The following is a 22,231-nucleotide window of genomic DNA, read 5'->3' as shown; positions in this document are numbered from 1 at the left end:
TTCTTACACTGTTTTGAATGATGTAACGCTATACGCTCCCTTTACCTATTAATCAGAAAAAGACGTAAGTAAATGTTTCTGTTGTGAAGCAAATCTGTTCATTACCATTCTACAACAGAGTTTCACTTAGGCCTAGCTACTTTCCATCTGTTATTTTAGTAAATAATTGTACTGACAGTATGCACATTTCTGTAAAAATGTGTTAAAATATCCTTAAGTTACAGTAATCTATATTAGCTACATTTGCAAGTAACAACAATACTCCAATTGGTTAGTTTTAAACAGGGAATAAGACCCACACAGGCTCATATTAAACGGAGACAAACACGTTCCCCAATGCAAAGAATCTCCAGTACTTTAGTCTTGGATCTGCAAGCAGTCTCCTTCCAGTAACTACAGCATCATTGACATACCCCAGTCAGCCATTAGCTATGCAAAAACCAAACCAAATAAAGAACACGACCAACAGCTGAGAACAACAAAACAACAACGGTACTAAACAAATACACAAAGAAATACGCTGACAGACCGAAAGAGCCAATGTCATTTAGGTGTTTTGCTATCGTTTTCAATATATTAAATTCGTAGGCGCCATGACATCTTCTTTCTGGAATGCTAAACGTGCTAACCGAATGCTAAGCTGCGTTACATTGAAACCAAGCCAAACTGCACATTTTGCGTTAGCATCTGTTAGCTCCTCTCCGGGCTAAAATGGATGATCGGTACGAGACAGCAATCTTTTCAACAAATTCAACCATTTTTTACCTCTACGTGAAAGATATTATAGTTGTCATTACCTGCTCAGTCTCCCTGCGCTTGTTATAAGAATAAAATTAAGGCATTCATCCCGTTAAGCGAAGGGTTTCATTCAGGGAGAGTGTAAAAGCTCGGAGGAAACTCAAACAGCGCGTCGGATCAGCGCGAAAAATACTCACTTCCGATTGGTCCGCAGTAGCGCGAGGAGCCAACCGGTGCTTTCAAAAAAACACCGCAGGAAGTAGCTGACTGTTTTATTTTTATGCAATTTTCTTAACTTTCTTAATTTCACTTTAATCCTTAAATCTGAAAAGCTTTTATGGCACAAGTGAAATGTACGTTATGATTCTTTTTGTAGACTACTTATTTGACAACACCTTTTTAGTGGGTGTTTTGTATGAACAGTATGAACACTTGTAACATTTTACAAACAGGAATCAAATTATTAACAATAAAACTGTTATCATTTTATATCATGTTATCGTCATTATTGTTTTGTGCCGGAAATCTGGCATAAAGACTAAAGCAGCCTATGGAAAGGGTTAGTATTACAACCCTTTAGCCTACACATGAAGGGAATAACAATAGGCTGGTATTGGCTGTGTATTAAACCTGGCTATTCAGTGCCTCTATTCAGACTATGGTGCAGTTACATCTGTATTGAATTTAGCCATATCCATATTAGAAAAAGGGCAAGACACAAAAACAACAATGTAGTTGAATAGTATAATAATAACAATGGCCCCTGAATTAGCATGCATGTGTCAAATGAAAGTCCATTCATTGTTAATCATACCGACCATTGTTTATTTAGCATTAGTTTATTATTGTTAAATATAACCACATTAGTGATTCAACTTTAAATTGTACACCCTGGTGTTTGGAGCCTACAATGCATGTTAGTGTGAACTGCTGAATGGTTCCATCAAGAACTTGAAGACCCAAGGAGATGACAAACTAGTGCTAAAACACATGTGGCCTACATGCAGTGTGAATGTAGTGTGTGTGTGTCAGTGGTGGTTGAAGGGGCCAAAGGCACCGAATGGCAGCTTCCCATCCATCTGCCCCCACGCAGCTGTGGCCACAACAGTAGCTGGTCACCACTTACAGGTGTGGAGGTTTGAAGTGAGTGAATGATGCACAAAATTGTAAAGCGACTTTGAGTGTCTGAAAAAGCACTATATAAGAGTATCTTTTCATTTGAACTAATAGTGTTCATTATTTTAGGGAAAGCAGGCCTGTTAGGCTACAAGTCATGTTTTTAATTTGAATATCATAAGCCTTAAGGTCTGCACGTTAATGTGAGCCATGCATAAGGTCAAATAGGTTTGGTCTGTTCAGGCAATATTTTTAAGACAGTGCAGACAGGATCTTTCTTTGAATTATTTATTTATATTCATGGATTTTGATGTCATAAATGCGACATTAACATTGACTATATGCAAAAAATAACAACCAGTGGGTGAAACATGCAACACTGGACGCTGAGGCTCTTCATCGCGTGACCTAGTTTTTATACGGCACGTGTCCTGATTCTGACCTACTCTGTGCTGTATACGCAGCCTATACCAGCAGTACCCTCACAGAGCGCCGAGGGGCGGAAACACACTGAAACATGCAGCCGGCTTCCTGGTAACCTTCACAATAAAGGTTTTGGACAGTTGAGCATTAGGTACACAGATCTATACTGAAAAGGTATTATACATTTAGGCCAAATGCACAAACGAAAGTTATAGCTTACAACATCCTACAGATGTTAACGGTGCATGTAACGTTTCTGGTGAAAAAAGCACAGGTGGTGGAGCATTTACCAAAAAGGTTACATTTACCAAAAAGGTTACACCTTTTATGATTCATAACAACTTCTGATCTAACTGTGACCTCTATATTTTTGAAGTGAGGAGGTGTATTTGGAATTACAGAATTTGTGATTATCTAGATCTTGAAGTAATGACTTTAACTTGTAGCCCATGAGTTTTGTATTTAGTTTTACAAAAGAAGCCATGTATAATAAAAAAAAAAATAAAAAAATAAAAAATAAAATTAAAAATTGGACAGCTTGAAACTGAAGCCAATTATTCATGGCGTAGCCAATGAGCACCTCAAATTGTACAAAAAGAACACACTGAATAATGTGGTAAGACTAGGTATACCTCATATATTAACTGCAATGACACCATATTATTATTATTATTATTATTATTATTATTATTATTATTATTATTATTATTATTATTATTATTATTATTATTATTATTATTATTATTATTATTATTATTATTATTATTATTATTATCAATCATAAAAGAATATCAGCAGGCGCCAACATATTACAACCCTTGAAGCCAATAAACCCAATAAACCTTGATTTATTTGTGAGAAGAAAAAAAATATCATCACTTTTATAATATTATGAATTTTTATAATGACTGTGGCATCAACGAAAAAGTGGGATGTTCTCCAAATAAGGGGTCATTTCAAAAGCTGGGCATACAGGAAGTTTAAAATAAGAATACAAACCTCTGGAATAGAAATATCAATCTGGTTACTTACGTTAGAAAATCACCAATCTGTTAAATATTCAAACCACTTTTACTTTGAAAAGCTGCTGGGTGTTTTGATCCTGCCGTTTCCGTTAGCTTAACTATATACGTCACCCTGAGCTCGGTTAACTGTCATCGCAGTAAAGAGGGAAGGGCATCATGACATGGAGCAAAATTTTCCACTGAAGGGGCTCATATATGTCTGAAGATCGGCTGAAAACGCACACGGACTAAGACACAATCGCCTTGAGACTTATTCTTCCTCACAACCGGCTTTGTGATTGTCTTGTAATGGACTTTTCGCCTCCTTAGTCATCGCTTAGCTCGTCGAGACATCACCGAACCAAGCCAAATAACCGACCAACTGCGTTACTAAACTCTTATTATTATTAACGAGAACTGATAGAAACTGCATCATGGCGTTGATCTTGTTTACGAGAACCAGAGCGCCTCTGATGAAGACGTCCAGATCGCTAAAAAATGAATTTAGAAAAGGAAAAGGTGAGATTTACGAGTCTTTGTATGTGTATTATTGAGCCTGTGTGGCTGCTTAGCCCACACGGACATGTGAGTGTGTTTGGGGTTTTTCCATAGGATGCAGCTTTATGTTTGGGGTACTTCAGGGTAGATTATCATATACTTGTGTCCCGGGGGGGTTTCCTGGAAATCAACATTCAGTCTAAAGTCTGTTTTGATCCTGCCGTTTCTTTAACCTATTGTTATGTTAACAGCATGACTTTGAAAGAGTGTAATTTCATCAGTCAACTTGAGAGACGAGTAACTCTCGCGAGATTACGCAGATGAAAGCCTTGCAGTAGAATTTGTAATTATATATTTTTAATGGAGGTTATTTGAGGATAGCTTTGGGCCCAGTCGTACCTGCGCCACGTCTCTCTGCAGCAGAGATAGTTTGCCAATTATTTATTGTTCAAGATTGACAGAATCAAACACACTTGTTATTAGTATGTCATTTGGGGTTGGTATTGTTGTGTTACAAGCTAATATGCAGCATTGAAATAAACCAAAACAAAAACGGTCTTAACCTAATGTTTCATAAGCTTGACAAGAGTGACTCATGGTCTATTAGTTTGGGAAAGTTATGGGAATTTCTATCATTGATGCTGCTAAGATAAACATAGACTATAATAGATGTATTTTTGAAGCAAGTTGGTTTCAGTTTCTTCTTTGGTTTGTTGACACAGCATATAACCTTGCTGTGTCTTTGTGGTGTAGGTTTTGTTTTTTATTCTTAAATTCTTTGAAATAGAACATTGCCTGAGTAAGTGACATATTGTATCAGACTCAGCACTTATAATGGCAGGGTTTTACCAGTATTATTATGATGATGATGATTATTATTATTATTTTTTTTTTCACATTTACATCTTTGTTTGTTACAAAACACTATTATATTGCCACTCATTGCAATCAAATATATATTTTTAGTTTTATAGCTGTCAAGAACTTAGCTTTTTTGTTTCAAGTTTTTCTTTTATTTCTGATGGTCATTGGTGGTCTTCTATTAATTTATAACCCATCATCTTGCGTAAAACAACAGCGCCTTTTGTAAGATGCAAATCAGATCTTGTGTCTGTGTTTTGTTAGACATATGGTGCCACCTTTCTGCTGATGCCTAGTGATAGTCAGCTGTACTAGAAGCTGTACTACTAGTAGTGTTTCAATCAAATATGTTAAAATGGTGAACAGTTGTAATGAATGACTTTTTGGTTGTGCTCAATAATCTTCACATAGAAATCTGTTAATCGTTTAGTTACATTTTAACCGCTAAACCAGTGTTTCTTGGCTTTAGGCCCAGATTATCAGACACATTACTGGCGTAGTCGAGAAAAGGTTAGCTGCTATTATAAGTTCATCCCAGACAAGGGCACCAAATTCATGCTAAGAATAGAGTAGCATTTACTGGTTACACTTATCAAACTGTATTCTCATCAGGATGGATTACTTGGACTACACACAAATACTGGTGCAAATAACTATTCAAATAAATGCCATAAAACCCCTTTTAGGTAGTTAGTCCAGAGTTAATTTGTCATTAGTCTAGATTTAGTTTGTCATTATAATAAAAACAGAATTGCTATTGACAGTGAACAATGCTGCATGTTGCTTTGAATTTGGCTGGGCAATATGTCAAAGAAATTAATCCAAATTATATTCCTGGTATTGCTCAGTCTTTTTTTTTTTCTTGTATACAATTAAAATGTCTTTTGATATCAATTCAGTAATTATTATTCAACATACACAATAGACAACAATTAATAGTGCAGTTTATTCCTCCTGAGTCTGAACTCTGCTCCAAACCATGTCTATATACATAATGTCTGATGTTTACTAACTTAAACTTAAATGTTATTAATTGCACTGACCAGTATATATTTATTTACCCACACTGTTAGGTTTAGTGTCTGAATTTGGACACCACTGCACCTTGAAATTGAAATGATCAGCTGTGCCCTGCCTGCCTTTAAAGTTAAACATTAACTCTGGGACACTCTGTGTAAATGCCATTAGCCCAAAGCCTTGATAACCCTTGACTATCCAAACCTGACTCTGCACAAAGCACATGTTTCTATTATAGTTAATATATTTATTTTTCCCTCAATCTCCACTCATTTATCAGTTATCTTTTCAGCTGTCTTAACACCTGATCTGGTAGTAGTCCAGGTGTTGTACTTGGCCCTGTTCTCCTGTTATTTTTGTATTACTGATGATGTTTTTGTTTTTTGTTTGCAGGGCATAATTAATTTCTTTACAACTCTGAATGTATGTTGCTTTGCTTAGGTTTAAGTTTGTCATTATAAGGTAAATATTTTCTGACCTGGTATGGAATGGCCAATACTTGGTTTTATTTACCGGTATTCATTTCTTTCCCAGAAGAAGCCGACCTGCATATGTCAGGTCTGATGGTCTAAATCGAGCAAGATCTACATAGTCAGGATGCCAAATGTAACACACTTCATCTCAGGTTTAGGGATTTACTACTTGTGTGGTCTGTGAACGTGACATGGAACATAATCTGGAATTTATCAAACATTAACATTTAACTGGCCCAGTTGATAATATTAAATATAAACCATTTTCTATGTGCCTTAGACACATTAATGCAGTTACAGCTAGCATACAATAGTGTCTGTAAATAATATAACCATATTGTGCTGAAATTGGCAAATTCTACAAAAGGTAAAATGATTTGGGCACTAGGGCTGCATGATTTTAGAAGAGTTGTATTTGAGATTTTATGTATTCAAATTAAGATTCATAGCACAGATTAATAAACACAAACAACAATAAAAAAAACAAAGAATGAACAAACTACTATACTTAAGTCCTTAAAAAACTGCATATTTTGTTGTTTGGTGAGAACATATTTTTAATATAATATAAATTTCATTTGGTAAAGCTGATACAATTTTCAAATAGTTTATTTAATAACATGACATTATAAACCACTATAACTAAGACCTACAAAACAAAACACCTGAGTTTACATTGACATGATTACAGAGCAGTGTGTTGATAATAAAAAGGTTCCCAGAGGAGGTAGCATGTCTTGTTTTTAGTATTTCACAGCCAGACAGCTGCTGACCCTGGACCGAACAGCACGAGACATATCTAAAAAAGTGGAGTAGAGGAGGAAACTGTTACCGTGTCCTTTTACTCATATGAGTGTTACAGTCAAATCACCTAGGCAACAGTTAATGCTTTCTATTCATGAAAGAAAGTGCCAAATATTTATTTCTGTTTTGATCAATAATGGGTGGCTTTGTTTTTCGGCCCAACTGTCCCTACAGTCTGTATTGATTTTTTTTTTTTTTTTTTATTTTTAGAATAATTGGTGTGTCCATTAACCTGATAGCTCAAAGATTTAATGGTGGTGCACTTTTTGCCCCAGCGTTGGAACTGTACCAACTCAGTTGCACTCCCTAGTTACTTTTATTTGAAATTCAATGATGTAAGCTAAGCCTATAATTACAGTTTGTTTTATCTGCTGTTGCCAAAGTAACAGCATGGAAACACTGAAATATGAGATGATTGTTTTAGTTAAGAAACTGCAATCATTCATCATATTGTCAGGTAGTTTTGGTTTCAGCAGCTATATGTCCACAATAAACATTTTAAAAACCTTTCACTACTAGTATCACTTAATATGTAGCTTTCCAGGAAAACAAATAAATAAATAAATCAAATAAATCAGGAACTGAATTAAATTGCAATTGAGTGTACCATCAAAAGAATGCGTCATACCACCAGAGCAATTTAATCCACTGTCATAATGACAATATTAACACTTAAATTTAAACTAGTATTTTAAATGTACAGTATTCCTGGTGGTTTCTGTTGTTTATGAGCTGTCACTGTGCACTCATTCACACAGCTCAGTCATTTCCAGTAACCTCTGCTGAACCTCTCTGGGCCCACTCCAGTCCGACACGTGCCGCTTGCAGAGGGGTGGCCCCAAGACCAAAGCTCTAACACTATTGGTTGAAAGTATTTTAGACCCCACCCCTTTCATACAGAGTTAACCGGGTTTTATAACCAGTATCCTTCACATTGGCCTCTCTGAAGGCACTGGAACTCAAGACTCAATCTCCATAAATTTGACAAATATTTAGATCTCCCTCTTAAAGACATATTACTGATATTACATGAGGAAAAAAGTATGCAAAAACTACACTTGCAATAATAATTCAATATAATAATAATTCAAGAGGTAACTTGTATAATGATGTTTTCCGAATTAAACTGTGCAATTAGAACTTCTGCTAAAAGATTTTCTTAGAAAGGATTTTGTTAAATGATGTCATGAAGTGTATTACTTAATACATCTTTTGAATTGACACACCTTGTATTTGAAGGAAAAACAAAAGGTCTTCTACGAAGACCTGCCCATGTTAAACCTTGCAAAGAAAATTGCTCACGTGTTTTGTGTTTTATCTTTCAGAGACACTACAAGATGGTACCTGTATGAACTGTGCAGCTGTCAGACTCTCCAGCCAAAAGTAAGAAGAATTAAAAAAATTTTAAAAATATATTAAAAATCTAATTTATCTGGATTATGTTTGTGTTGGGCATATTTGTATAGGGAAGTTTTTTATATGCCATTCATTGTACTTTTCTGCTGGCCGCACTTGTCTCCATGGAGATGTTATTGCTTCATCTGAAATGCTCCACAGCATGGCATCCTTTTCTGTCTTGCATTTATTGAACTACAGGTGTTTTTATTGCTCAGAAATACCTCGACAAGTTTTTATTGCGAGGTCACCTGTCCACAGATGTGACCTGTTACTAGGCAACCTACCTGTCTATTATGGAGATACGTTTATTGCCATCCTGTGGAACATTCTAGGTAAAGCAATAACATTTCTAAGAAGACAAGTATGTTCAAAAATCAGAAAAGTTACTCATACATATTTAAATGTTGATGTTAATTAATTCTTAATTATATTTTGCAATTTATAACAACATTTCCCTCCATGTTTGATCAGGTTGGATGGACACCGATTCAGTGTCCTGTCCCAACTGTCTGCATTTGGCCCGTCTCGCCTGTCCTTGGACTCCTCTGTACAGCCCCTCTGTCCCAACCTGGACTCTCAGCTTTACTGTGCTCTGGTCCCTTCATACCCCCAACCCTCTGTCACCTCTCCCCCCTGGACGATAGCACGGACGAGGGACATCTGTGGAGTGCGATGGGTCCACACGTCCTGCAGGAGGTGGGACGACTCTAAAGTGGAAAAGTCATTACGAACTCTAAAAGAAAAGAAGAAATTAGAGGAAGGGGGTCCTGTGTACAGTCCCACTTTGGACGCAGAACCAGTCAGACGGACAATAAGGCAGAGAGTCGTAGATGAGATTAAACATTACTATCACGGATTTAGGCTCCTGTGGGTCGATACTACTATCGCAGGACGAATGCTGTGGACGGTGCTGAATGGACACACCTTGTCCCGCAGAGAAAGACGACAGGTGAGTGGGAGGGGAGAGGCAGTAGTGCTCATTTTTCATCATTTTTTTCATTTTTCGTCTTATTTGACAAGTCATCTACAACATTGTCTATCCTTCTTTTTTACAATGCTAAATTATTTGTCTGTGCAACTTTGAAGACAAAGTGTAATGCTCTGGCAAAACTAAAACAGAAATTTGAGTTTCATAAGAAATGATACATTCTTAAAGTATCAGTAAAAAAAAATAAATGTTTGACTAATATTTAACAAATACATTTCAGATTTGTAGTATTATGCAGTTAATGTGGTATATACCAAACCCATGAAATTGCAGAAGTTGGATGAATGAAATCCTTGAACATATAATACAGCTAACTCACTAGATGCTGTTCCCCATCTGCCTGAGAATCTCAGATCACAGGCTGCAGTCTGACAGCCCACTGTGTTTAATCCTCAGTCTGTCGGGCCTAATGAGATTAATTAGAGAAACTGGATCCACGCTGACTGTTTACTCACTGGGAGATCTTTCTAAACCTCTTGTCCTCGGAACAGTAACATATTGACTTCATAAGCTGGTTACTGAAGTGATTTCAAGAAAAGGTCAAATATTTACATTCTATTGTAAAAATTGTACATCAATCAATTCATCAGTTAAAGCTTTTAAGGAACTACCGGTAAGTAATGAAACTAATGAGCACAACCCACTTAAAAACCAAATATGCAAAAAGCTTGGTACAAAAGTCATGTGGAGGCCTTCCAGCTAATTTCTTGCTAACGGAGTGTTTTTTGTGCGGTTTAATGGCCTAATAACTTGTAGGGAAGTTTTAAATAATGTTATCCAACTATGTATTGTAATCACAGGCCTAGTTTTACATTAATTATTAGTACACCAAAAATGTGTTTTTTTTTTTTTTTTTTTATTGCACTGGTAAAGTGAATTTGTATTTAGAATTACCCATTAACAACAGCTTTCACTATAAATAAGTAGTACACTTGTACTACTTATTTATAGTATATAAATATATAGTATATGTAGTGTTTCCTGATACGACACTCTGCATTAAATTAGTATATCATAACAGATAGTTAAAATATAATTTGAAGCGGTAAATATGTTTATGTTTATTTATTAAATATGGGACAGTGCACATTGATCAACATGTGTTAGTACAGCATGTAAAAGTGCCAGTTAGCCATGCAGGCTAATTTTGTAAACACTGTGCTCTGCTTTATTCTTTCCGTAAGGGTCAATGTTCATTTTTAAAATAGTATTAAGAGATTTAAGGTGATTGTATTTTTGTAGCTACTTATTTGATATTTGGTATGTTATGGCAGTGTTCTCTCTATGGGGCTCATTGTAATATAGTGTGGCTCGTCTTGATACCGTTGATTTGGATAGGAGCCCGGTGGGTGCTGCTGTAATCTGAGATACAGGTGCCATGCTGAGAGAGGAGCTCCAGGGTTAGCTCAGGTCAAGGTCCAGCCATTGATCCTGGTTTGGGTCAGGGCCAGCTCTGCTCTCCTGTGGGATGGACTTAGGGCTGCTAAACGTCGATCGAGCTTTTCTGACAGATTTTAAGGAGAAAAAGTAGACCAAAACTAACATTGTAGGCATGGCTGCACAAATTCCTCTTTCTAATGCAGTGTATTTCAACCTTTTTTGAGCCAAGGCACATTTTTTTCATTGAAAAAATCACGAGGCATACCACAAGCAGAAAATGTTAAAAAAATGAAACTCTGCATCCTATATTTACAATATAAAGTAATTCTCATCAGATTATTTTGAACAGGAATCAAATAAACACACAAATAAAGCATTTTATAATAAAATAAAATATTTCTACTCACTCAGTGTGAAACCTGATATTTTTTAGACCAGTTAGGTGTAATTGGATAATTTCCTACGGCACACCAGACAATATCTCACGGCACACTAGTGTGCCACGGCACAGTGGTTGAAAAACACTGTTCTAATGGCATGTCTACATTGTCATTTTAGTGTTGAGAGAAAGAAAAGAGTGCTGCTGCTGCAGAAAATCATAACCTCATGCATATATTTAAAACATACTATAGGGCTACTGTGTCATTCATCAGTTTATTGCCAACAATGGTAAGAATTACAAAATAAAATAATAATAATTCATGGAAATAAAAAGTTGCTTCAGTTTAAATGAGCAAAATCAAGTTTGTAAACATTAACAGAAAGTTCCATCCCATGGGCAAAAGTATGGTTTCATGTTGGAATATATACTTAAGCGCTCTTTAAAAAAGTTTTTCTACACTTGTTTTGAGTAATTTTGTTCTTTGCATGACAATATGATTATATTTGTTATTTATTTATTTTTTATGAAAAAGTACACCTCTGCTTTGTTGAATGCAGGTACTACTGGTGTTATACAATGCACACATACAGTACATTCACACAGCAGGTGGAGGGCTCTTCATAACTGTCACAATTGGACTGCACACTTTCTGAGGGTGTGATGTAACTTGTCTTACAAAACCTGTAAAGGCAGACGTAGTAGCTCCAGGGCTCAGACACCTTTATGTATGGACCCAGTGTTTCCTGATATATATCACTTAGATGTGAACATTTAGGTCTCGTACAGTCATTACCTGCAGCATTTAAATTTTTTTGAAAGTTAAATTGCTGTTGGAAAATGTAAAGTAGAAGTGTCAAGTGGATTGTTCACGTTTGATTCTTAATTACAACCCATCGTTTATAACAGCAACAGACAGACCTGGCACCATAACATGATATATTGAAGTAAATATAAAGAAAAAAAGTTAATACTGTAACCAAACCATAAAGCAATTTTTTCTGTCAAGTATTACGATTAGATTTGAGATTTAATGTGTCTGTCATGAACTGATAAACTAACACAAGAATGTATTTCAGAATATTTCTAGAAGTCTAAACAGCAGCCACAAGATTTTTCTGTCTAAACAATGGCTGCCTTTGTGATTTGGTAACTGTCACCTTAAATTGTAATTTTAAATTGATTGAGACAGCCCTATTTCTTTTTAGTCAAAGGGAAATTGTACTAATGGAGATAGATAGTTTCAAATCACTTTAAAGCACTTTGATAAATTCATAAACATAGCACTCCTACAAGTAGCTTTAAAACGCTTCTGCAATGTTTCACCAATTTTGCATTAAATTCAGTCACTTTTCTTCACCTTTTCACATGCATCTGACTCCCTCTGAGCCCTCTCCCAAGCCCATCCACTTCTCATTCACTTCAACCTGCACAGTTTGCCTCCTTAATCTCCCTTCTTCACATTTCAATACTTTAGGGCTACACCTCCCCCAAACTTTGATGTATAGCAGAGGTAATGATATACATGTCAATAGGCAAGTGGACAATGGGCTTTTCAGTTGTACCGATTTAAATCCTTCGCCCTTCTGGTCCTGGGGCATGCTTTCTGGATCTTCTGACTCATTCAGGGCGTCACTGGGCATTGGTCAATATGAGCTGTAGTATTTTGGGGTTGTATTTGGAGGTGACTAAAAGGCGGTGAATTGGGAGTTTTCTGTAGCTTGTGCTCTATGCGACAGTAGCGGGACTGTAGTGCTGACTCTGGGAACTGTTATTAGAGCGATTGTATGCAGTGATTGTACTGGGACAAAGGAGGATGGGGTCCAGGCAGGTTTTTATACTCACTATGGCCCTCTAGATGTGAATGAATGAACTACAATACCCTGGACTATTACTAATACTGTCCAAGGTGATAAATAAAGTAATACAAATCTGGAATAATCAATGGGAATGGGACAAGACACAATTCCCACAAGGACGAGATGAGATTTTGACATAATGATAATGTATAAATTGTAGAGCTGCGTTCACAATATTGGCCTGACATTTTTGTTTTGCTGTCATTGTAGAACTGCTTTTGTGCTTCTCAAAACATAACAGACCAGAGATTCCCCCCTTTTTTCCAAGCCAAATGTAAACGCATGGAAACAATCTCACAAGTCATTCTCCATATGTGCAGTTTTATCTCATAAGGTCTTGTCCTATACCAAATAAACAAATGTAAATACTTAAAAAAAAAAAAAGAAAAATATCACAGTCTAACCAGAAAAATCGGAAGTAGTAACTCCACGTGTGTCTTGACAGTGTTTCTGATTCTGTCTCCAGTTTCTCAGAACATGTGCGGACGTCTTCAGGCTGCTCCCCTTCCTGGTTTTCATCATCGTTCCTTTTATGGAGTTCCTGCTTCCTGTTGCTCTCAAACTCTTCCCCAACATGCTGCCGTCCACCTTTGAGACTCAGTCCAAGAAGGTACTGCACGGGAGTACACCCAATCACTCATCTGAGTGAAATTTAATTTAATACTGTATGCTGGTGCACTTGTTGATACAAATGAGACACAGTTTGCTGATTGAGAATAAACATCAAAGCTACATACTTGACACTGATAAGCCAGTTTGAAAGAAGCTTGTGAAAATTGACACAATATTGTCTTATTGTCTTGTTATTACATTCATTTGATTTTATTTGTTACCATTTCAAATTTAAATCCTGTTCTCACCTAACAGCTAATTTACTATTTTTTATTCACTGATCAAATTTCTTCCCATTAGGATTAATCTAAGTTACTCTTAAAGGAAATCGATCTTATATAGAAGGCCTGAGATGATCAGACAGCCTCAATATAGCAAAGGTCAATCCTCTTACACTGTAGTCTAATTATAAGGGATATGATAGTTCCACAGCTTTACTGTAAATTACCCTTCTGTAGTTATTCTTGGAGTTGCCAAACTGCAGTATTAACTTTTTAAACATACCAGTATGTGTTTTCTATTTACAGGAGGAGAGATTGAAGAAGGAGCTGAGGGTGAAACTAGAGATGGCTAAGTTCTTACAGGATACCATCGAGGAAATTGCACTGAGGAACAAGGTGACACAAGGAAATGTGACAGAGGAGTTCTCCACGTTTTTCCAGAAGGTCAGTGGAGTTACAGATGGTACTGGTTCACTGGGACCATCTAGTGGTGAAGACGGTGAACTGTGGTTTCATTTTGATATTTGAACAAGGTTAAATAGAGATCAAGTTGGTAAAGTACAGTAGCTCCTTGATCTCATCATTATCTGCCCTGTTTTTTGTATTGAATAAAAAACAATGTTCAGTGTGTTGAAATGAAGGAAGAATATGTGTAACTTATTTAAGTTTTAATGATATTTTTATCCAACAGATCCGTGACTCTGGCGAGCGTCCCAGTAACGAGCAGATCATCCGTTTCTCCAAACTCTTTGAGGATGAACTTACCCTGGACAACCTGACACGGCCTCAGCTCGTAGCCCTCTGCCGCCTTCTGGAGCTACAGTCCATCGGCACAAACAACTTCCTCCGCTTTCAACTCATTATGAAACTCAGGGCCATACGTGCTGATGATAAGGTACAATTTCTGTCTCTCTTTTAAAATCTTTTATTAAATAAATTTGGTGTGTTAAACTCTGACTTTCTCTTTCCAGCTGATTGCCGAAGAGGGAGTGGCGAGTTTGAATGTGAACGAGGTCCAAGCGGCGTGTCGTGTCCGAGGAATGAGGTCTTTGGGAGTCACAGAGGAGAGACTGAGGGAACAGCTGAGCCAGGTAAAACTGTTAAAGCTAAAAGTACATTTTGAGTCAGTTATAACTCTTTAACTAAAAATGTGTTACTTTATACTTTACATTGTAATGATAATACATATCACTTATGTTGCATTGAATGTAATATGTTGTTTATATTTTATCAGTGGCTGGAGTTGCACTTGAACCAGCAGATTCCTACCTCTCTTTTGTTACTGTCTCGGGCCATGTACCTCCCAGATACACTGTCCCCAGCTGACCAACTTAAGACAACTCTACAAACCCTGCCAGAGACTGTGGTATGTATAACTATATGTATCAAAGCTGTGATTCCCTTTTTTCTAAATAAATGCCAAAATATTGGCTTTTCAATCGTTACTTAGTCGAGCCGCTAAATTGTGTCTAAAAGTGGTCTATAGAGAAGAGCTCTGTAAGTTGCAAGCCATGACACGATCTGCTCAAAATGTCATATTTATTAGACCTAAATAACACTATACTTGGATGTAGCTGGTATACTTTAAATTGATCCCAGACTAAATAAAGACTAATCAATGCTTAAACAAACACAGACATTTACTATGGTAATGTTGTTTAAGTTTAGTCCTGGTTTGGAGCCATTTAAAAGAAATACAAATTTTAAACAAATTCAAGATTAACTTATGCTACCTGTCATAATGAATACGTGGAAAACAAAATAATAAATCTCCTTCAACATTGTATTTGCAGACAAAGGAGGCACAGCTAATGGCAGCAGAGATGGAGCTCTCTAAAGTGGACAATAAAACCAAAGTGGAAACCACCCTGAAAGAGGAGGCAGCCATTCGACAGGACAACAAGGAGCGGGAAATGGAACGAATCGCTGATGCTGCGGAGAAGGCAGCAAAGGTACCCGGGGGAGCACTATCAGGAATATTTGAGAGGAATAATGGGATTTGACTATTCACCTAATGCAATTTGTAACTCTTATTGTATTTGCCAGGCAGTTTTACTTTCTCTAGTTTATAAATAAATGGGACAAAATAATGGCAATTCTGATAACATGATTTTATGTTTTTATGGCAGGATGAACTCGAGCTTGAAGAAAAACAAGTTAAGTCCAATGTGGAAGTTTCTGCTCATTCAGAGATCCTGAGAGACACTGCTCCTGTTGTAGAAGGACTGAAGGTAATACATTGTATATTATCAATGCTTAAATTTACTTTTGTGCTCCATTTTTAGCTTTCATAAATCTTTTTAGGATCATGTATGTTTGATTTCTCTAAGGCATAATATAAAGTGAACTCTTATTTCTAAAATGGTTAACACTCTTGTCTTTTCATACAACTAAACTGTAAAGTTCTTAGTACACAAAACAATAACCATTTATAATTTTTTTTCCTAATGGCACCACAGTATGAACAGTGGCACACTTTTCACCTTCACTTCCAGGTCAGAAATAAACCTGCCCCTTTCCTCCAAACCACTGTGTTTTTCCCCCTGTACAATATCTGCCCATTATGGCCCCTGGCCTTTACTCCCAAAGCTCCCCCACAAGTGGCCCTAACAGCCCCTGCATCTAATCCAGGCTATTGTTTCGTGTGAAATTTCATCATAGACTAGGACTTAGTAAGACCTCCCCTGTCTAAATGGAAGTAAACAAAATTACAAGTTTCATTGGTGTAATGAAGTGACAGTTGATGCTGACCAGATTCAAGCAGGTCATAAAATGCTTTAAATCTAAGTTTGTGCATTCTCATATTGGATGAAAAACAGACCATAACAATAAACTGGACTTTATGGAGAGATATTGTGTTCTGGCTTCCTAAATGAGATACTCTAGTTGTTACATTGGTAAAGCAAACTCTGGATTATTTGCACATACTGATCAAACTCACATTATTTTTTACCTCATGGTTCCTTTGAGTCAGCCTTTCCCTCTCACAGTTGGAGGTTTTCGTGCTGTCCATGTTGTGATGTGTTGTGTCCCAATGTGCCAGTGTTGTGGTACTCAGTTGTGTATTTAAATGTTGAATGTTGTTATTGTAGGATGAGGAAATCACCAAAGAGGAGATTGACCTTCTGAGCGACGCTTGTACCAAACTGAAGGAGCAGAAACGGCTGTTGACTTTGGAGAAAGAAGAGCTGGAGGAATTGAAAGATGATGTTCAAGAATACAACGAGGTGAGTCATATTGCATTGTGTAGGGAAAATGGTATTATCAGTGTTTTGCACAGGTTTATACTGAAACTGTGGAGGAAGTGATCCGTATTTGAATCATTATCATCATCATCATCTTAGTTATGGTCAAGATTTTGAAATATCTTACATTTTCAGTTTGCCAAAATAAGCAGTGTGACTAATATTACCAAGTTGTTCTTATTTGTATTTGAATGTCAAACACATTCCCCTTGGAAACTTAAGCCTCATATAAATGTTATGTTTTCTCTTAGGACTTGGAGGAGATAAAGAAGGAGCTCTCCAAGTCGGGACAGGAGAAGGCCGTGGAGGAGTCTAAGGCCAGTCAGCGTCTGTCCAAAAGGGTGAACCGAATGATCGGACGAATCGACAAAATCATCGGAGAGCTTGAAAACGATAAGGTCATTCTGGACGGACAGATGGACGCTGGTGCCACCCCCCCAGTTGGGTAAGAACAATCCAAACAAAAACATACAATCAGATCTGCATGTGTTTTAGTATTACATTTTATCTGTAGTTTATGTGTTAGATGTAGAAGAAATGGGCAAATTTTAGAGTTGGTCAACAGGATTTAAATTGGATTGCTAGACCACTGGATCATATTTGAAAAAGCTAACTTTAAAACTTGAGCTGTCGGCAGTTGAACTATAAATGGATTAACTCTTGTAGACCAACTTGTAGAGAAAGTTAGCGTCTATGTTGAGAGATTACAGCTGGTAATAATTTCCTGGGCTATAAAGTTGGTCATAATGGTATTCCTCATCAGTTTGAGTTTGTTTATCATTGTCATTTCTCATATATATTTTATTATTACAGTTTATTTATCCATTTATTTTGTTTTCAATCTCAAACAAAATACATAATTACAACTTTTAATTTTATGTAAGTTGCGTTACGGCTTCTTTAAATTTATGTTGACCATTTTAAGTGAGTCCACAGCATCATTTTTACCATCAGTACTATGATATTTATGTAAAATGGTGGTGGAGATACTGAAGCTAAAGGTTTCCCAGATAAATGACAAAAACATATTACAATTTTCCAGATTGTTCCTTACTAAATATAGTGATGCTACAAGGTAAGATCACCGTGGTTCCTCCTATTTGCCTGTTAAATACTAACATTGCATCCCTCCGTTCACATGTTCACATCATTTTTAGACGTATGTAGTATAGTTTACAAAACACTCAACATGGTCTTACTGGGACTGGTTAATGGTTGGAAAGACAACTAGATTATTCAGTGCTGGATTGACCCTGGTTTGCAGAGGTGTAATCTTCACCTTCACATGGGGTGATTTTTGAATGCACTTTTCTAACGTTGTATAATGTACTACATATTTGGTCAACCTTTCTGTCCTGCAAAATCTCCCAATAGGTTTATAGAATTGCCTTGTGCCTCAAATTTGCTGTTGCATGTTTAAATTGTTCAAAATCAAGCCAAAAAAAAAAGTTTCATAGGTAAAACATTATTACCATAAACATAGGAGCTTTGAACATCGATTACTAGTAGGATCAATATAGGAGACATAATATACATTGAGAATCTGCTACCTTAAATATTTACCTGTACCTTTATTGATCCCTTGTGCCTGGAGAATTACGTCAATAGGCAAAAAACATAACAGAATAATTGCAATATTGTGCAAGACATTAGCCATATCAGTAAAAAAAATGTACTTGGCCATTGCGTTATCCAGCCACAATGCATTACAGTAATAAAAACCCTTTACTGATTCTATCCATCTAATGTAGTTAAATTGGTGTGATCTGGGAAGCGTCATGTAATGTTTAATGTTGCATCTAATTCTCCACCACCTGCTTACCTGTGTCCGTGCTGTCACCGTCTCCTGTATGCAGTCTGTTCTACGCCTTTAGGGAGAATTTGGTGAGCATCGACGAGCTGATCGGAGTCATGAGGCAGATTCAAAATATCCCCGAACACAAACTGCAGAGCATTGCCGACGCACTGGATGACAACAAAGATGGCAAGATCGACATAGACGATGTTATCAAGGTATGGGATCATCAAGCAGCTCAGTTTGTTGTGAAGGGGTTATAGAACAAAAAAGATTAAATAGCTCCCCTAATGCACTCTCTTATAAACTGCATTAATTTATGCCATTCTTGTAGCCAATGATTAAATGAGTTTTTAATCTCAAACAAAGGAGAATTTTGGTAATTGTACAGATATGTAAGAAGATCAAAATTAAAAACTTTTTCATAATTCTTTACACGTAAAACCTTGAGAGATAGGTTGAAGTAAATTACTGATGCGGTATCTTATAACTGTATGTCAATATTTGTGGATATGAAAAGGGAACAACTAATCATTATGTGACATTAGTGAATATATACATAGTTTGAATCCTCCTCCTCGTAGTTTTAAATATTTCATTTCTTTTTGAATGCATGATATTTCGACTCGCTTTACGTCCTCTTCATATCTAGGTTTATCCATTAAATTTTGTTGTGATTACACTCTTTCCTGTTTGTGTCCAGGTGGTGGAGCTGATCGACAAAGAGGACATCGACATCTCCACGTCGCAGGTGGCCGACATCATGGTGATGCTGCAGAAGGAGGAGAAACTGATGGAGAAGGAGAAGGCCAAAGACAAGATGGAGAAGGAGCAGGCAGTCAACCGGAACATCTGATGACCTTTGACCTCAGGATTCTAAGACTGGGCATCTCTAATGACACTTTAACAGGAAGTGGAGTGAGGTACCTCCTTCACGATAAATATAAACGGCTTATTGCCTTTAAAAACGCACAGAAATATTAAATAACCAATGCCATGTATGTGATAGCTACTTTGAATTGAACCTGTAATATGTACTGTTGATATTTTGTATAATTTCACTGATTATTTATGAAAGGCAGGGAATACAAAGACTTGAGAGGATTAATTGAGAGATATGTGTTTTGAGAAAATATAGAAAATATATATTGACAGAGAAAATATTTGCTTGAAGTGATGCGTCCTCCTTTATGTTGTTAAAGAAATGAGCAAATCATTTCTGGATTTTGCACAAACCATGAAATCATCTTCATCTCTTCCCTATGCCATTCCATGTCATGTGAACACCCCTTTTGTTTTAGGTTGTAAATGTCTTTCTGTTAGGAGGCGGGTATTTTTACAGAGTTGGACAGGAGTAGAGGAAATGGTGGCTGCTAAAAGAAGCCATCGTTTTGCATTCACAGTACAAATGCAAGAGTTACCCTCAACAATCAGTGTCCAGAGGATCCTTGTGTTTCAAATTATTTTAAGGAAATGACTATGGCTAAACATAGACAAGTATGAACAGGTTATGGTGAGGTTTAAAATGTCTGCAGTAACAGTGACTGCAGTTATGGTAAAAGGTAAAAATTACATTAGACAAACAACAAAAAGTAACATGTAATTCAAACAAATACATAAGATACTGCCATATTAAAACATGCAGTGGAACTTTGAATTCAGCTTATAACATATAGTATTTGAATATTCTTATGTTGTTACTAAGCTTCTTCATGGTATATGTGGATGCATTGTCTGAGAAGCTACTAACTGTTTTCTTAATGCCAGTCTATGAAATGCCAGAGTTGCACTGAAGAATATTTAGAAATTAAACAATAAATTCAGTATCATTTCAAATCAGACCCTCAAAGACCCATAAGTTTCTATTTAGTTTTGATAGTTATTTTTTTAGCAAGTTTAAACCTGGATATACAAGTGGCCTTTTCTGGAAATACATGATACAGTAAAGTGTATATTTTTGATAGACAGATAAGGTTTTAGTTAGTTTTAGTCCCATACTTGTATTTAACTTTGCACTGTAGTGATGGACGAATGAGTGGCTGATAAGTACTCCTCAGGTTCAGTCTTTATACTTTTTTTACTTTGTTGTAGCCTGAAATCTCGACTTTTGAATGTGTGTGGTATGATAGCACAGAGAACAAGTAGCGAAGTAAAGATCATACACAGATGCAAGCTTTTACATTCATTTAGTATTAAAACATCACTGAAGTTATGCATAATCTAAAGATTAACCAGTGATTTAGTTATAGGTGCGAAATACAAATTCTGAGGAGTATAATTACAACTAAAGTCTGCATCCAATTTACCAAAGCTTGATCAATGTTAATCAATGTTTTATTTTCTTGGCAAAAGCTTATTTGAAAACCCAGTAATTTTTATTTTGGTCAACTGTTTTGTTTTTTATAAGGGAGAGATGCATTTGGCAGACTTTGGCATGAATTAACTTGTCATAACTTGCTTAACAAACTTACTCCTACCTCGTAAAGAGATTAAATTCCTAACGGAGGTATGAAAGTGTTATATCTCAGTACCTCTTCAATTAAAAGTGTAACCGTCCTACAGTCCTAAAATATCAGTTAAGCTGAAATGAAGTGAGAAAGTTAAACAACCCTCATGCAATTAGTTGGGGATGCAACTTGAATGACTGAGGTTAGCACGTGTAAAACGTAGTCTCTTGTATCATATAAGGACATAAGGCTCTCATAGCCTATAAAGCATGTTGATTTAATCTACATATTTTGATGAGTTAAAGTGCGTTAAAAAGAGTAAATAATAGTGGCATCAGTCTCAATGACATGCAGTAGTTTCCATGGTGGACCATGGAGGCAGGTGGAGGCAGCTGAAGATATGGGCAAGAATATGCAGGATCACCAGCTAGTTTTTAAGGAAGCAATGCAACAACCATAACTTGAACTGCATTTTGGGTATATCATAAAACCTACAGGGCCAATCAGTCGCATGAAATCTCACCTCAGGCTAATGATGGGCCCTAATAATCAAACACCTACAGATTGTCACACTATTTATTTTTTATTTATTTAATCTAAAATATTGATTTAAGCTTTTCATTTTGGTACTCATTCATTCACAAGTTCATGTAAAAATATGATAATCTTGAATAAATTGTAAACTCCTAAATGTTTTTCTTGTTTTTTTCCCCTTGTGTTTTTATTTAATTCTTCCCAGTTCTTTTGATACTGCTTCTTTTGACCTTTTCCTTCACCAAATACAGTTTAAGGCAGTGGTGGACCAAGAGACCAAAGAGGGAAGCTTGTGGAAAAGGGAATGACATTGAAAGTAGATCTTCTAATTTATTAATTGACAATTTAATTAAAAGCTTCTTACAATGAATCCAAATATTTCTAATCAAGCCATTCCTGCACCTTTCATACCATCATAAATTATATATGACTTATCTCG

At 36.3% G+C, this 22,231-nt stretch overlaps 1 protein-coding gene across 4 annotated transcripts; it reads left to right on the top strand.

Annotated features, from left to right (window-relative positions):
• Positions 1 to 3,427: 3,427 nt before the first annotated feature.
• Positions 3,428 to 21,949, top strand: letm1 (leucine zipper-EF-hand containing transmembrane protein 1). 4 transcript variants are annotated; one of them, XM_033988025.2, is made up of 15 exons: positions 3,428 to 3,800; positions 8,260 to 8,317; positions 8,804 to 9,281; positions 13,405 to 13,548; positions 14,078 to 14,215; positions 14,463 to 14,666; positions 14,743 to 14,862; positions 15,006 to 15,137; positions 15,565 to 15,723; positions 15,901 to 16,002; positions 16,864 to 16,998; positions 17,268 to 17,461; positions 18,059 to 18,091; positions 18,891 to 19,029; positions 19,515 to 21,949. In XM_033988025.2, exons 1-15 carry the CDS (start codon positions 3,716 to 3,718, stop codon positions 19,665 to 19,667), a joined length of 2,274 nt encoding a protein of 757 aa, XP_033843916.1. In that variant the 5' UTR covers positions 3,428 to 3,715; the 3' UTR covers positions 19,668 to 21,949. The 4 variants fall into 4 exon arrangements, with proteins under 4 accessions (XP_033843916.1, XP_033843915.1, XP_033843918.1 ...); XM_033988024.2 differs by having other exon boundaries at positions 18,873 to 19,029; XM_033988027.2 differs by lacking the exon at positions 18,059 to 18,091.
• The last annotated feature ends 282 nt before the right edge of the window (positions 21,950 to 22,231 follow it).

The sequence above is a fragment of the Periophthalmus magnuspinnatus genome, chromosome 22, assembly GCF_009829125.3.
Source record: "Periophthalmus magnuspinnatus isolate fPerMag1 chromosome 22, fPerMag1.2.pri, whole genome shotgun sequence".
NCBI classification, from domain to species: Eukaryota; Metazoa; Chordata; class Actinopteri; order Gobiiformes; family Gobiidae; genus Periophthalmus; species Periophthalmus magnuspinnatus.
This window is presented reverse-complemented; position numbering and strand designations above follow the sequence as displayed.